Source organism: Mugil cephalus, chromosome 9 (genome assembly GCF_022458985.1).
Source record: "Mugil cephalus isolate CIBA_MC_2020 chromosome 9, CIBA_Mcephalus_1.1, whole genome shotgun sequence".
Classification (NCBI taxonomy): Eukaryota; Metazoa; Chordata; class Actinopteri; order Mugiliformes; family Mugilidae; genus Mugil; species Mugil cephalus.
The window spans coordinates 13,297,410-13,313,548 of NC_061778.1; the positions used below are offsets into that span (position 1 = coordinate 13,297,410).

The 16,139-nt window shown below is 41.1% G+C and overlaps 2 protein-coding genes across 2 annotated transcripts; both read left to right on the top strand.

Moving 5' to 3' along the window:
- Positions 1–1,506: 1,506 nt before the first annotated feature.
- Positions 1,507–4,436, top strand: LOC125013709. The gene is made up of 10 exons (XM_047594592.1): positions 1,507–1,835; positions 1,972–2,277; positions 2,373–2,426; positions 2,512–2,547; positions 2,652–2,768; positions 2,889–2,913; positions 3,018–3,058; positions 3,142–3,192; positions 3,290–3,402; positions 4,124–4,436. The coding sequence occupies exons 1-10, from the start codon at positions 1,787–1,789 to the stop codon at positions 4,253–4,255; spliced, it is 924 nt and encodes a 307-aa protein (XP_047450548.1). The 5' UTR covers positions 1,507–1,786; the 3' UTR covers positions 4,256–4,436.
- A 68-nt stretch (positions 4,437–4,504) lies between these two features.
- spa17 (sperm autoantigenic protein 17) lies at positions 4,505–14,379 on the top strand. The gene is made up of 7 exons (XM_047594757.1): positions 4,505–4,997; positions 5,095–5,174; positions 5,289–5,332; positions 5,752–7,481; positions 10,258–10,274; positions 11,759–11,960; positions 13,439–14,379. The coding sequence occupies exons 1-7, from the start codon at positions 4,844–4,846 to the stop codon at positions 13,492–13,494; spliced, it is 2,283 nt and encodes a 760-aa protein (XP_047450713.1). The 5' UTR covers positions 4,505–4,843; the 3' UTR covers positions 13,495–14,379.
- Positions 14,380–16,139: the final 1,760 nt, after the last annotated feature.

Genomic DNA, 16,139 nt, shown 5'->3' on the forward strand with positions numbered 1-16,139 from the left:
ACAGGGCATCTCAGACACTGTAGCACCCCTTCAGGAGAATGTTGTCCTGGGGGGCATAAACTAAGCGTCCCATTGTTTGGATGACATGAGAAGCCCGCAGGACACAGTCTACAGTCCACTCTGTCCTCTGAACTGATTAAACCTGGAAAACAAGGCTGCACCATAGGTCATTAATTAATGAGAGAATGGGAGAAATGACAATGAACTACTATACAACTCATTCCAAACTGAAGACTTTCCTTTTGTTTTTACCTTGCAGACAATGATATTGCTTTTCCCCGTATAGAGGTTGTGTGTTCCTGCTGGACATCTATTAGGGGCTGATACATTGCCAGGGCAACTATAGAAAAGAAATATGTTCATTTATTATCTGTATTACAACTAAATATCATACCAGATGAGTCCATACACATGTTTGCATATGTACATTTTATTTCAGATATTGAGAAGAAATTCTTCAAAGGAGCAAACTGTCTCTTTCTTTGTTGCAAGCAGTTCAAGAGTTTTAGAGAATACAGATGTAAATTTTTAAAGATGGTTGATGACTTACAAGTGACCAGAGGGACACTCCAAACACTGCTGGTGGGAGAAGTACTGTCCTTGTGGACACTGACCGAGGTCTGCCTCTTCGCTGAGTGGGAGCTCGGCAATCCATTCGGATGACACTTACATACAAAATTAATGTAGAAATCTGTCAATCGTCGATATTTGACAGCCAATTCATTTTCAAAGACACTGCTCTTACCTGAGGTGATGCCAGATTTTGTCAGCAGTAGAAAAATCCATGAAGCTGAAAAGTTTAACAGATGCATTGCTCTCTTTGAGTCCGTTATCACCAATACTCTAATCAAGTATACAAGTACATAAGTAACACTTTCTTCAAAGACTGTTCGGTCTTAGCCTACAGCCTATGATTGTTTAGAGGCATGAAAGTGAGAGGCCTCTGAAAGTGAAACATGCACGAAATGTGATTCCCGGGTGCATACTCTAGCTAACAATGGTGTGCAGTGGTGTTCTGTAACTGTATCTGCTGTGTTCATAATGCATGAGCATGTGCCAGAGCTAACCTAGTTAGTGGATCACTTCAATTATTAATGTTTTCCATGTAAGTCATTAAGAGGTTATAAAGAGGACAAATCTTTTATATTTGTACAAATCTAATAGATTTCTGGAATAGGTTAAATTAATTTCCCCAATGGGGATTAATAAAGTATTATTTTATCTTAATGACGAATTTAACATTATGTTTTAACATAAGATATCTACGCCTGTCTATTGCCCTTCAGATACTTAAGATTTCAAAATAAATTATTCAATCCTTGTGTGAAATGGAAGACAAATGTATCCTCTGTTGAAGCAGGGCGTGAGCTGTGGGGCTGAATCTGCACACATGTGCAAACTGCATACAATGTAGATTTTTCCAAGGCAAGTGCTGCATGCATGCATTGCAGTAATAATGCACTTGCAAATAAAAAAAATATTTAAATATGTGTATCGTTATTGTGTCATCATGTTTCCAAAATGCATTTGCCTTTTTACACTTGCAACTGAAATTCACTTGGCAGGAAGTCAGCTGCAATAAATGGAAAGTTATGAATTATTTTTACACAGCTCTGAATCCCTTTGCTTACCACTTCCTGCACCCTCGCCCAATTTCTGGCGCATATATGTGGGTTTCTTTTTTTTTTTTTTTTTTTCCTGCAGGTGCATGCATCACCATATCACAAGAGCACAATATTCTTAAATGCATGTTTGAAAGCGAGAAGAAGACAAACCAGGAACAACTATGATGCTCTTAGTCCACTTGACTTTACTCTATTTGGGGGTAACACAAGGTAAAGTATACATTCTATCTGTCACTTCTTTAGACTTTAGTAACACATCAAGAAAAAATCATGCTTCGTGCTTGAGGTAACATATTGTTTTTTTTATTATTTTTTTTTTTTAATAAAATAAAATTTCTCTTTGCAGATTTTGGGAGCTGTGTTAACATGAAGAAAGCAATTGATTACTTGACCGTAGAGTTGGGCGACACACTTACGTTAAACTGCACCTACAATTGCTCCAGTGGATTTGTCCGTGGCTGTTGGAGTGAAGCATCAGACAACTCCGGCTGTCACGGCGTGCTGAGCAAGAGCGACTTTTGCACAGTGTCATTATTTCTGACAAATCTGTGCGCTGAAGATCTGAAAAAGAACTACACTTGCTACACAGAACATACAGATGACCCGAAACTTCCACAAAAAACAGAGCGAATCGTTTTGCTTCAGCTCCCAGGTAGATGGACATAGTTGCGTCCAAATTGAGATTTAAAGATTGTCTTACAGTAGAAAGCCAGAAATAAACAACATGTTGTATTTTTGTGTTTTCAGCTCCAAGTCATGTCCCAAAGTGGACAGTTACCCCAAAAACAGAAAGTAAAAATGGTGAGGCACCGTGTTTTATAATGTCTAACTCTAAACTTTTTCATACATTACTGTTTTTTAACATAATGTTATGTACATTTTCCAGCATCTCTTCCTGCTAAGCCGAAAGATTCAGGCGGAGGTTAGATGACACGCATGTGAACTTTATTTTGAAATAGCTATTTACATCTTTTTGTGTACATGATAAGTTTCTATAGGTTAATATTGTTGTTTCCATGTTAACAGGAGAGTTTACTGGTATTCAGGTACTGGCAACAGTTACTGTCGTCGTGGCCATCATCCTTGCAGCACTAGCTGTTTATCTGTGTTTGAACCGGAACAAACACGGCTGGAATGATAAAGGTGATTACAAAGAATAAACACTACAGACACACATTTGTTGTACAAATTAACTAATAATAATATCTTTTTTTTCTTTTTCTTTTTTTAATATAATTGTACTGAAATTGTTATGCATTCAAGGGGAGCCTGTTGTGTCCAGGTCAGGGTGAGTACAATTAAGAACCCGCACTGATTTTCATTTACATTTAAAAATCCATCATTTGTAAATTTTACTTTATTTTTCATTTTCCTCATCTCTTCACATTTCAGGTCACCACAACCACCACTGCCTGCCTTCCTACCACTAAAGGGTGTGTATTTTCAAATATCCCCCCAAAAAAGGGGCTAAGGCTCCAAATTTAGCTCTGCCACTCATACCTGTCATTTTCTCCAGGGACACTGTCGACACCAAATGAAAGAGTGACTCTGAGGCTTCCTCCATCAGGTAAGATGATCATGTCTCTTTCTAAGTCCCACAGCATCGCTGTTTTTTATTGAGAAACTGATAATTACTGACGAATCGGTGCATGTCTTTGACCCAGATAATGAAAGTGACACCGAAGTCCCATATGCTGACATAATGATCACCGTCCGTGGTGTCAGTACACCAGAGCTCACTCAGGTCAGCTACTTGATTGCTGGAGAACAAAAAGAGGTGAGAGACAAGACTTCATGCCGATTACTTGCAAAGCAACTTTTTTGCCTCATACATCAGACAACTAAATAATTAACTCTAAAGCCTGTACAGGAAATGTTGATGTTATGATGACGACTTATAGACTACGGTGCATGAGGAGCTAAAGTAACTATGCAGAATATAATACATATATTATTATCTTAAGTTTCAGTGAATATACAGTTACTTGGCTTCGCTCCACAACAAGCTTAAGCCTTTGGAGAAAAACTCATTCTGCTCAACGTACAGCACATCAGTCTTTATGGGGTTTCCAAACAAGACACTTAAAAATGTACACTAATCATAAAACTTCATGTGCTTCTCTTACGTGTTTATCCAGTTTGTACACATTCCATTAGACAGGAATTTCACAAATACACATGCAGTTGCCCGTTTATTTATGCAAGGTATCTAATTTTGGAGAAGCCCCTCAGTGTGATGGCATTAAAATTAAACAGCTCTACGGCTTTCAAAATGCTTGAATCAGTGGATCTATAAACTGTAAATTAAATTGATCTACCAACAGCTTGAAGGTTTTACACAGACGTTACGATTTAAATGGATTTTACTGCTGTTTGCACATTTGCAGACTCCAGAGAGTTTATGCAAACCTAATTAATAGTCAAACAAATAGTTACTTGCCAAAAATGTGCTTTCACTTTTTTCTCTCTCTCTCTCTCTCTCTCTGCTTCCCCTCCAGTGGTGGGGAGATGAATCAAGGCCCCACCTGCATGCCTCACGTTCAGCTGACAGACTCCATGTACCCCAGCCCAGAGAGGTCAGCCGAAAAATGAGCACCAACTCTGAGTATGCAGTCATCACTTACGCCTGACTGAGGCTGCTCTTGCTGGAAAAGGAGGAGAGAGAAGAAAAACATGTATATTTTAAAAACCATATACAGTTTAACAGTTTGTTTGATAGCGTGATTTTGTTTAACATGTACTTATTATACAGGTTTTCTTGCGTGTGCTATGTAAATTTTGAACGTTTGCGTTAAATAAAGACAATATTGCTTGTGAGTTGTCTGGTATCTGAGCCTTCTCGGTATCCGTAGTCACAACCGTTGCTTAGAAACGCATATCAACAACACAAACTGCAGCTAGCTTCAGCTTTAACGTTCAAAAGTAGCTACAAGTGTACACGAATTAAAAGCACTATCAGGTAACAGGTGAAACAATTTTTGTGTGACATTTTTGTAAATCTCACTGAATACATATTTCAGCTGTTTGTGTGTTGTGGCCGCCATATTTAGCGACGAACGTTTAAAGAATAGGAAATTACTTTAGCTTGAAAAGTTACCGGTGTTAGGTAGCTGCTCACTCCGTCCTTGCTACATATCAGGAAGTGAGTAAAATATTGGAAAAAATACAACCTTCGACTTCTCAGATAGCTGTCAGAGGCGTTACCAGCCCCCCATAAAATGTCAGTGCCTTTCTCCAACACTCACCTCCGAGTCCCCCGAGGATTTGGTACACTTCTAGAGGGATTGACCCGAGAAGTCTTACGAGACCAGCCTGAAGACATCCCTAAATATGCTGCACAGTACTTCAACACTCTACTCAAACAAAGAGAAGGTAAGTGTAACTTTGCACGTGATAAAAGGAAACAAATGGGGCTGTCAAATCACTGTCACCGCTGTCAAATATTGGTTTTGTTTATCCTTCTTTGCAGAGAGTGACATGGACCCCGCTGAGTGGGCTGCTAAACTGGAGGACAGATTCTACAACAACCATGCGTTCAAGACTACTGAGGTACAAAATCAGCATACAGCACACCAAGAGTAGAGTGCATGATTAAAGTTTCGTGACTTTTAAGTCACTGATCTCACCATACTTTTAAAGTTTGTTTCTGTTTTTTTCTCCCAGGCTGGTCCTGAAAATGAAACTACCTCTGAAGTGACTATTTCCGAGTGAGTCCCTGAACTTATCCCTAACTAAGCCAGGAGGATCAACAGCAGAGGGAGAGGAGGAACATGAGGGAAAGAAAAGAAAAACACAGTATTATTTTTTCGATGTGTATTACTAAAAGAGTTTGTGGAGTACTTTGATGTGAGGTGTTTGTTAGAAAAAAAAAATCTCTAAAATACATTGTGAAATAGAGGTCTACAAGTAGTAGACCATCAGCCAATAGTGTAAGCACTATTAGACCTTCAGCGTCAAGGTTAAGAAGAAAGGGCAGAGCAGATCAACAAGAGACCGCCAGCTGAGGGAAAAGAGTCGCAATTTCCAGATGAGTGTTCCAGGCATTTTTAAGAACCATTTTAATCTCTATTATTATTCACAATATCTCATTTCCAATCAGTAATTTCTATTGTCATCTACTTTTTAGAGAAAAATCGTTAAAGTCCCAAACTGAAGATGAATCAGGTCATTCAGCAGAAGCCTCACTTCTTTCCACCACACAACCTAATGTGTCTGATTTGACTGAAGGTACAGCTGAAGAAGAAACCCATAATCCTATATCTGTGGAAACAGGACTTTCAGAAGTTGAAGCAATCAACAAGTTCCCAAATGCAGATATACAGGCAGATGAACTGAGTGGTACAGACGAAGAGAAAGACCCAACTACACTCGATCCAGTTGACAGTAACGCTGATGAAACTTGTTCCACCTCGGTTCCAGACCAAAATAAACCACAGTCTGAGTTAGAGCCCACTGGCTTGTTGTCATTCGGAGGGATTTCAAATGTAGATGTGTGCGCTCAGGAGTTAGGAGCGACAGAAGATGAGGGTGCTGATAAACAAGGAGCTGAAGATAACGAGACTGAAGAAGAGGAAGATCATGTTGCAGAGCCAGTGGACATCTTTCCATATTCTGGCCTTGCTGATGTGGATGTGTGTGCTGCAGAGCTTGGAGGAACAGAGAGAACAATGGAAGGACCCACTGTTCAAGGTGAAAAACATGGCGTTGAAGAGGAAGAAGGCTTAAAACAGTCTGAGGAAACTGGCGTAGAATCCTCACTGACTCAATCTGAAATCACTGAGGGCAACCAAGAAGAAGAAGAAGAAGATCAAGCAGAAAAAACTAAAGAGGAGAACAGAACAGGGACTAAAGCTTCTTCTGGGGAGACACATGAAAGTTTAGCTCATACTGTGGGTGGTTTAGATGGTAATTTCATACCAAAGGAGGATTCTTTAGTGGAGATTAGCTTTGAAGATGTTCCAGAGGCTCAACAGATTACTGAAGTTGGGGAGAAACAGCCAGAGGAAGAGGGTTCATTAGAGGTCTTAGAGACTAAGATATTAGAAATGCAGCAGAAGGAAGAGTCCACGGAGCTTGCTCCAAGTGCAACAGACCAAAATGTATCTGATACCCAAGATTATGATATACTTAAAATGGAGGGTGCTGAAACAAATGTTGTCCCTGAAAGAGAGAAAATAGAAAGTCAGCATGAGGTATTGGATATAATACAAGAGCACGTGGACACAAATGATTCTAATTTAAATGACAGTGATGATGAAGAGAAGGAAAAAGGTGTTAAAAACATCAGCTCATCAGATCAGCCCACTGGTGAGGCAGAAAAAGAAAACCAGGAGGATACAACTGATCATAAATATGAGGATAGTGAGGAGATAAGCCAGAGCACATTTCACCAGGGTGAGGATTCTGAAAAGGTGGAAAATGATGTCAAATGTGATGAGACAACAGACGAGGTTGGGGAAGGCGGTTACAGTGAGATGGAGGGTCAAGAACTTAATGATCATGGGCCAGAAAAGAATTCCTCACAAATGACTCAATCAGATACATCTGCGGCTGGTGTGGAAGCAGAGAGTGCAAACTTTGAGGTAGGTGTACTGCATCTAACCGAGGAGAACGTGGGGATTGAGAGAGCACTTGAGGAGTCACAGCCAGGAGATACAGTGGAAAAAGAAGAGGTCATGTCAAAGGAAGCTCATGAACTTTCAGAGGCAAGGACTGATTCTGAAGGGCAAGACAAAGGTGATGCAATCCAGGAAGAAAATAACATCAGTCTCACTGCGGACCACCAAGGAGAGGAAAGGACACTGGAGACTGAGAGGGACACCACAGAGTTTGAAGGCAACAGTAGTGACAAGGTAATCCATGATTAATCTCAAAATGATCAGTAAACACATTTCTGTGTGACTTAAAATGACAAATTAACATTTTTTACTGATAAAATTGTTCAGACTGTTTACCGTATTGTGCTGTAACTTGAATCGATATCTTGCTTTAATACACTGGCCAAAAAAAAGTCCCCACCTGGATTTAACTGAGTATATAGTTACGAGCCTCCTACTGAATAATTACCATATGGGTGATTGTGTTTTTGCTGGAAACTAGTTATTTAACCTGAACTGATGTAATGAGTCGCTTCTCATGTCTTCAACAACCATGTCAAAAGACAGTTCCCATGGTTGTGGATAAGATTTTAGTCTGATCTGTGTCTAGAGTCTAGAGTTACCCTATTTCAGAGTGATGGGGCTACAGGGTATGAAGAGAGTCAGATGAAGTGATGCCCCCATCATGCTTAGTGCCTACTGTACAAGCCTGTGGGGGCAGTGCTATGATCTGGGGTTGCTAACGAAGCTTATTGAAACAGTGCCACAGTGAATGCATGTTGTAATCAAAGCTAAAGACTTACACTTAGACAGACTTTAATGATCCACTAGGGAAGTTACTTGGTCACCGTAGCTTAGTTGCACATAAAAGAAACAACAAGTAAAAAGAAAGATAAAATAAAATATAAAAAATAAGTATTATCTAGTAAAACCAAATAGAAAACAGTGTAATCAAAATATGTACACAATTAGCATTATGAACAAATTTAGTTGGTTGGCACAACAGTGTCCAAGGTGATCCAGTTGAATCCAAAGAAATGTTAGAGAGTGCGACTTTTTATTGGCCAGGCACTGTAACATCTCCACAGGCCGAGGGTGAATGTTTGAGAGAGACATAGCTTTAGCTTAGGCTGCAGTCTGCTCTGCTTCCATTCCTGTCTCAGGTAGCCTATAAATAAACCCTTCAAGGACAACCCCGATCAACATTGGCCCTCATTTCTTTCCTCCCCTGGACTCTCTGGGGGTAGATGCTTGAAAATATCTCTGAGAAGTTCTGGGTGACATGTGGTAGTTTCTAGTTCTTTGAATGTCAAAGAGAATAATTAACAGAAATGTCCAGAAAGTCTCAGAGTTGGGTATTACATCTGTATTTATTCTGCTAGGGGTGTGCGCTAGATGCCGTTTGAGGCCTCCGCTCACCAAATGCTCGTAGAAACTGTAATGCAGTGGCTTTGTTAGTGTCAGAGCAGCTCTCCTCTTGGGAGCCACCACAGCCTCCGCAGATTGAAACTTGATTCGGTAATCTATCATCATATAAGACGGACTAAACAATTTGTCTCTTGAATTAGGCCGCTAACATTTTTACTGCTGTCACATCACAGTTAGCCCCGTCTGATTTGTCTGGACCGAGCGCACAGGGAGGGAGTGTAGGAAGGGGTGCTGAGAACGTTACTATGGTAACCCCTCACCATCCTGCTCTCTCTCTTAGTGTCGTCATGGAATTAATAGGAGATGGTGATGCTGATAGTTGCTAGGCACCCTCTGTATCAGTAATCTACCTTTTATAGCAGCTTTAAAAGCAATGATTAAACCGTAAAACATGACTTTCCGTATTGTTGTACTCACTTAGTGGTTGACTTTATTTCATTTAAACTTTATGAAACAAGACCACCACAAGACTGTAGAGTAAATAGGCCATCTATTCTAGCAGTGACCTAGCCGCAGCATCTCAGATGCCTGCTATGTTTTTCAACTTTTCTACCCTTAACTCTTTCTTTACAAGTTTCCACAATAATATTCCCGTGCCACAATCATCTTAGGTGGATAAATACTATTGTAGTTCCACTAATGACCATACTAATACAAGAAGACCACATCTATAATGATTAATCACGGGGAATTTAATTACACTGTTCGTAATTCCTTAAAATTAACCGTGCGAATTGACTGATAAAGCAAGTCAGCCGAGTGAAATTAGGCGTGCACATAACTTAACATATTGCCTGGACGGTTAGCGTCAGAGATATAACTCAGATAAATGGATGTTTTCGGTCTCTCCCTCTCTCTCCGTCTTGTCTCTGAGGCTGGCAGCGGCGTGTGGGCGGCCATACCAGCTGGGATCAGAGGGATGGAGAGGGCTGTTAGCTCACTCTGCCTCTAATAAATTTATAACACTTCCTAGTGTAAAACGGTCCAAGATGCTTACACGTTTCTTATTTTCACACTATTAGTAGAAGTTGAAAGTCAGCAATTATTGTTTTGCGACCATCTGGCTTTGACATAGTATTTCTAGTTTTAGTTTATCATTGTAACACAGCGATTTTTTTTTTCTTTCATCCTGGTAGCCACTTACGTTTTTCCAAGTTCTGTCCAGACTGTGTAATTTTAACTTATGTGGAAAAAAAATAAGTTTTAACTGTATAGCGCTGAAATAGAAATGCATTCCAATGTCGATCACTTAAGTAAGTTGCGCTTGGTGAGCGTTGAGGTGCGTTAAAGGATCGCAGCAGTAAAATGAACGCAGTAGGTCAGCAACCTTAATGAGAGTGAAAAGACGGAACACATGCTGTTATGTTTGTAGGAGGTCTCTTTTTCCCTCCCTCCCTCTTTCTCTCTTCCTCCCTCTCTCTCCCTCTCTCACTCTGTGCGTGAGCGGGTGTTACTGAACATACAGTGATTGTTAGTAAGAGCCAGTGAGGCATCTGTATTATACCGGAGACTCATTTAAAGAGAGACCTGCTTGGTAGAAAATTTTAGGCAACACAAGTCGTTCTAGGTCAACTCACCTGAAGACTGAAGTCATCTCCGAGAGTGAGAAATGGACTGTCACAACGTAAGTAGACGCTTCAGATGAACTTTTTTTCCAATAAATGGTTATTTTTCTTCCTTATTTTAACCACTGCTCTGTTTGTAGATGCACAAATAGTTCGTGCAGTTTTGTTAGTCGCTAATAATAGTTACTAGTGTTTGGTTGTCCTCAAAGTGCCTGCTGCTGTGTGTGTTGTCAGTTGTTTTTCCCAATTAACCAGGGTGCAGTATCTTACCCATTGTTTATTTATGGTTCTCAAATCATGAATTTTTCACAGAGAAGCGACCACATAAAGGCCTATTATGAGACTGCCTTCAAGCCCGTTTATCATAAGTGAATAATATTACATGGTATTTGCATCAGAATGTTTCCCATCAGTCTGTCTCTGTCAGATTAAGTGTAAGTGTCCCTGAGACAATAAATACAATAGGACCCTCGAGAAGGTGTGTTGCCAGAAAAATCCAGTGCAGCAGCAGCAGCAGCCCCACGTATCTCTGCTGCTCTGAAAAGAGCTGGATTCTGGCTGCTCAGTGAGCAGTCAGACACAGAGGCTAATGAATGCTGGCTGAACAGGTGGGTGGTCACACTCCTACACTGGAGGGGTTTCACTGAAGACATGATGCACTGCTTCACCGAGGTAGTGGGATGACAGTGGGATCGTTCTGTGGGCTGCCTTTGTGTGAAATGTCAGCCTGTTACCATAAGCAAAGCATGGGGCGCAGCCGATTTGTGTTCGCCACACAATTTGAATTGGTGTTTACATAACTCATCAGGAACCATGGCACTATTCCACTGACAGTTTGTGACAAGCAAGACTTTCTCCTCCGCCCACCCCATCTTTCCTTTGGGACAGTGGACGCTGTTCTCTCAGTGTCTGGATGAGTGGCCGGTGTTGACTTCAGCAACATTTTTTTGCTGGGTCATTCTTTTCTGCCCAACATTGCAGAACAAGAGGTTCTTATTATTCGTTAAACCTAACCCCTTTTTAAACTATGAATTCAGTTTTACTTGAATATCTATAAATATACAGTCAAACATGCAGCTTTGTTTTTTTTGTTTTTTGTTTTTTGCAAAGCAGGCTGCTCTGTTGTGTGTGACAGATGATTAATTGTTTCTCAGTTATGGATGCCATATGTGGGCTAAATGTGATTTGTGGCTTTCCTCATAATTTTCCAGAACAAATAAAAGCATCAAGCAGCGGTAGCCTACGACAAAATACTCAAACCACCAGTGTTTTACACAGTGTGTGATAAGAAGCGAAAGAGAGAGGAAAAAACAGGAAAAGTAGGGTACTGACCTCTTGAGAGTTTCATTGAAGTCATGTAAAAGCACAAATTGCTCACTGTGTGTAGCAAGTTGCAGTTAACTTTTCAAAATATGGTATGCAATCTGTTAATTAATGATCTGTTGAAGAATCTCCGCTAGTGTTTTGCAAAGAAAACATCCTCATATGATCATGAAATCTGCTCCTACTGCGATAACCCGCTACTTTGCTTTCTCCTCAACAGGAGGAATGCAGCCGGCCCCAGGAGGAGGAGGACATCATGGACATCCCACTGGATGACCCAGAAGCTAACAGGGCCGCCGCCAAGATCCAGGCTGGCTTCCGCGGGCACATGACCCGTAAGAAGATGAAGCCAGAGGACAAAGCCGAAGGGGAGGAGGTGAGCAGCACTGGGGATGTGCTCAACGGCAGCCAGGGGGACGCAGGTCAGTGGTGTAGAACCACGAGATAAGACTAAAGCGCCATAATGTCGTTTAAAAGGGCATTATGGCTAGTGACTAAACATATGGTAAGAGAAGCTCCCATCAGGAGCTGTAACTACCTTAGGTAAGATAAGGTAAGTGAAGAGAAACATAAGTTTCTTACAATCAAATTGGTCCCTTGAGTCTTGGTGTTTAAACAGTTCAACATTTTATGCACAATACAAAAAATAAATGGGAGATTTAAAGCAGATAACCTAGAAAAACACAGTGCAGTTTGATCTTCCAAGGGTGCCACTCATTTCTCTTGGTTGGAGATTGGTCTTTTCTGAGAGACTTAAGCGTAACGCATGGATGCAGCCCATTTAGCATTTCACACTTTAGTAAAGGAATCAGCTTAAACGCTGTAAATAATTAAATACACCTATTAGAGCCTCTTTTGGCTCAACCCAAGTGTGATTAATACAATACATAACTGTGTGACTCATTTAATTACCCCACTGGGTCTCCAGCTGCAGATGATTGAATCTTTCAATTAATTTTTCTCTTACAGGGGTTGTAGGAATGTATTTCTAGATGGGGCGTTGAATCGTTAGAGATGGAAGATGCTTATCGGAAAGTTCGTGTTACATTTGGAAGATGTCATGTTACATTAGGGTAATGTTTAAATACTGTATAAGGTTATCAGGTTTTTTTTTTTTTTTGCACCACTACGGAGAAGTAAAGACTTTTTTTCCTATGTTTCTGCAAATGACTTACAGCACAAAACGCGCACATTTACTTCAAATATTCTCTAAAATCATTCCAACTACCAACTATGTTACCAGAATGAGAAGAGCAGCAAGATAATGCTCTTGAGTCCCAGACGCTTAAAATTTAGCATTTACTAAGACAAAGCTCCAGTTTCTTTGGGGGTAGCGGTTGACACAAGGGATCTACGTCAATGATTCTCCCTAACCCAGTTGTTGCCTGCCTTGTATCCTTATGAAGGAGATGTATTTATAGCTCCAGGTGCTTTAGGTACAGTGTGTGCTTCAAAGGAACTGAGCAGAATTAATGGACCTGTCGGACTGGAACCGAGCACACGGAGCACCTCCCGTTGGGGGAGACCCCTTTTCACAACGGAAATGCTCATCAATTATGTCAGCCATCACAGGGATTTAAGTTCTTAGGAGTTCACAGTCCTTTAAAACTACTTATCTAGTATAAGTATAAACGAATAGTAAGATACACAGTTTGTGAAAATGAGTAGCAGCACAGAGGCAAGTTTTTTTTCTTTTCTTTTTCCAAGTATTTTTTATATTTATATTTATATATCCTTTTTGTTGTTTTCAATAGATCCACCCACAAGTGACCTTATAGTTTGTGACGATGCATCAGAGCCTTTAATCCTGACCACATGAGTGAATACAGGAAAAAAAAAAAAAACTCTTTCCATGCTCCGCACTGCTTAACTATGCCTCCTTGCCTATTTCTGTTTTTAGAGACAGGAAGATCGGGGGCAGTAGAGAGCGACGACACATCTGTGCCAGAACAGTGACGCCCCTGTCCTGACCTGGATGAAGAGAGAGAAAGAGAGGAAGCGAAGTAGAGAGAGATGGCTGGCGTAGGCTGGCTAGGCTGGCTTTCAGGCGCACCTTTTTACCCCAGGAGTCATTTTCTTTTTCTTTTTTTTTCGACACAAATTAGCAGTAGAAAACGAAACGTTTTCAGGGCGTGTTATGTGAATTTTCGTGAACTTTAACACTCCTTCTCTGCTTCTTCGGCAGCCTCATCAGTACGGATGTCTTTGACCCAGAATTTGCAACTCACTGCATGTACTTGTGAAACTTCTGGTAGTGTGCTAGTTTTTAGATGATGATCTGTGAATGTGAAATGAATGTCCTCTAAATGCTAAACAGGGCTTATTTTGGATGGATCAGTCCCTACCGTCTGTGTATAAACCTTGTACGCATCACTTTTGGTGATTAGTGGCTTAAAATATTCATTATTTTGCATCGTTTCCTGATGTGCTTGTATCTTGACTACTATTTATCTATTTGACTTGCTTACAAAACGATTAAAACATCAAAAGAGAAGTAGCTATGTATGTTCCTATCTGTTTATTACTACCTTTCGGAATCACGCGATTAGTAAGTTCTCAACACATTTCCAAGCATTTTCTATAAATCTGATCTTCCAGAACACTACGCATGCAGTAATTTACACTTTTACAGATGCATTTGGTACAGCTTTACCTTCTAAGACACTGGTTGGATGTGCTCTGTTGTTGTGTTGATGGGTTTTACTTGTTTGAGTCATGTTAATCCGGGTTTGCAGAATTCCATTGTTCGCGGAACAATATATGCTTTAAAAACTGAATAGTAACGTGCTGAACTTTGGTGTAGAATCATGGCATTACACTAATAAATCCACCTTAAATGCACAGAGAAATGTCTGTTTTAAACTTTATTAATTTAAGGGATGTGTTTGTGTCACCTCGTGTTTCTTGCCTTGAATTAAGAGTTTGGAGTTTTGTGGATTACAGGAGGCAGAGCAACATAAGCTGATTGACTCATAACAATACCTGGCATTTACACCAAACGAATGAACTCATTGTACTTAAAATAAGACCCATAAAATAATTAGATTGTACGTGGTTGTAGAGTTTGGACGCATCAAGCTACACGTTTTCGTCCTATCGCCGAGTGCGCTGAGGACACGGAGGGATTCGTGCGCCTGTCAAGCATCCTACGACACCTGCCATTTTGCAATAAGGCCGTTATTAAAGAAAAACACGATTTTGCATCATCTGCCGAGGCAGTCTTGTTCGCTTTATGAGAAACAGGATAGAGCATCTTCAGTCTCCCAGTGCTCCCACTCAGCCCGCCCACACACATCTGAGCCACACAGCGCACTGCACAAACTCAAAACTGCACATGCCTTCTCACACTGAAAAAACACACAGCCCATACTTTAGCGTGCAGATCACACTCAAGTCACCCGTTTTCACTTTCTCACTCTCTCTCACACACACACACACTTTGGCTCTGTCACCAGCTGTAGAGATGGGGCAACCAACATCTAGCTCACAGTGGTTTCTGCAAAGCCAGAGTGCGAATGCTTCCTTCTCAGACTTACATTCCTCCTCCTCCTCCACCTCCTCCTCCTCTTCCTCCACCACGATCTCATAAACATCCTCTATGGGTTTTATATGGACCTATTCTCTCTTTTCTCCTACTCAGTCCCAGAGGTGCCACGGCCACGTTCTCCTGTCTCTTTAATGACTGTGGGTGAACAAATCAATATCCTGCACACCTCCAAACATAGCACAACACCCACTTCGTGCTGTAGACTGAAATACGAAAGTGAGGGGAAAAGACAGCTCTTCAAAACAAATGAAGTGAGCTGGTGTTACGCGGGATATTAATAGATCGGCGTGCGATCGAGTTTGTAAAACACATGTCAGAGTATCACAACATGTTAAGCCGGAGCTGGACTATTATTAGGCGTAGATCATAAGAACAGATCTGCTTGGTTGGTTCATTCTCCTCCTCAGACAGTTTGTCAGTGTGAAAAGATGTGCGCGGTCTCCTGGGTGATAATTAGAGATGAATAAGCCAGGACAAACAGCAGGGGGTGCAGTCTTTCCAGTGGTTATGCCACTGGCCTCGCCATCTTACGGGTGATTTGCGATTTATTTCGTGTCACTTTTTCCACACATTAAGTGAGAAGAAGATGAGGGATATGTTGTCACAGATGACAAAATAAGTAGCGTACCCCCCCCATCAGTCAAAACACATCTCTTTGCATTTTGACACACTTTGTCACGTCTGCGTGCGTGAGGAGGTCTTGTTGCGGACCAAAAGTGACAATGTTTCCTGTCACAACACCGAAATTCACTGAGACGCACAGGCTCCGTCTGTTCCCCCGCCGTTCCTCCGACTGGAAAGTGTCCCCCCTGATTTAGAGCGCGTTGCAAGATGAGAGGGAGAGGGAGGCGCTGCTTTTAGAGAGGGCAGAGGTGGAGGGGAGAGGTTCGACTTTGATGGCTCACTACACAGAGGTCTGAGCTATGGGAGAGTGGTGGCTAACAGCTGCTGTTTCCCACATCAACCTTTTGTTTTTTTTATTTTAGCTTTTATTTTCTTATCAGCTATGCTTCCTCCTCTGCGTGTAAGAAGAAAAAAAACCCGGTTCTTTGTC

Bases quoted from the DNA above. Each gene is read 5' to 3' on its own strand.
- spa17 (XM_047594757.1), top strand. From the start codon at position 4,844: ATGTCAGTGCCTTTCTCCAACACTCACCTCCGAGTCCCCCGAGGATTT. The intron at 4,998-5,094 runs GTAAGTGTAACT...CCTTCTTTGCAG, and splicing joins TCTACTCAAACAAAGAGAAG to AGAGTGACATGGACCCCGCT. The intron at 5,175-5,288 runs GTACAAAATCAG...TTTTTCTCCCAG, and splicing joins ATGCGTTCAAGACTACTGAG to GCTGGTCCTGAAAATGAAAC.
- LOC125013709 (XM_047594592.1), top strand. From the start codon at position 1,787: ATGATGCTCTTAGTCCACTTGACTTTACTCTATTTGGGGGTAACACAA. The intron at 1,836-1,971 runs GTAAAGTATACA...TTCTCTTTGCAG, and splicing joins CTATTTGGGGGTAACACAAG to ATTTTGGGAGCTGTGTTAAC. The intron at 2,427-2,511 runs GTGAGGCACCGT...TACATTTTCCAG, and splicing joins AAAAACAGAAAGTAAAAATG to CATCTCTTCCTGCTAAGCCG.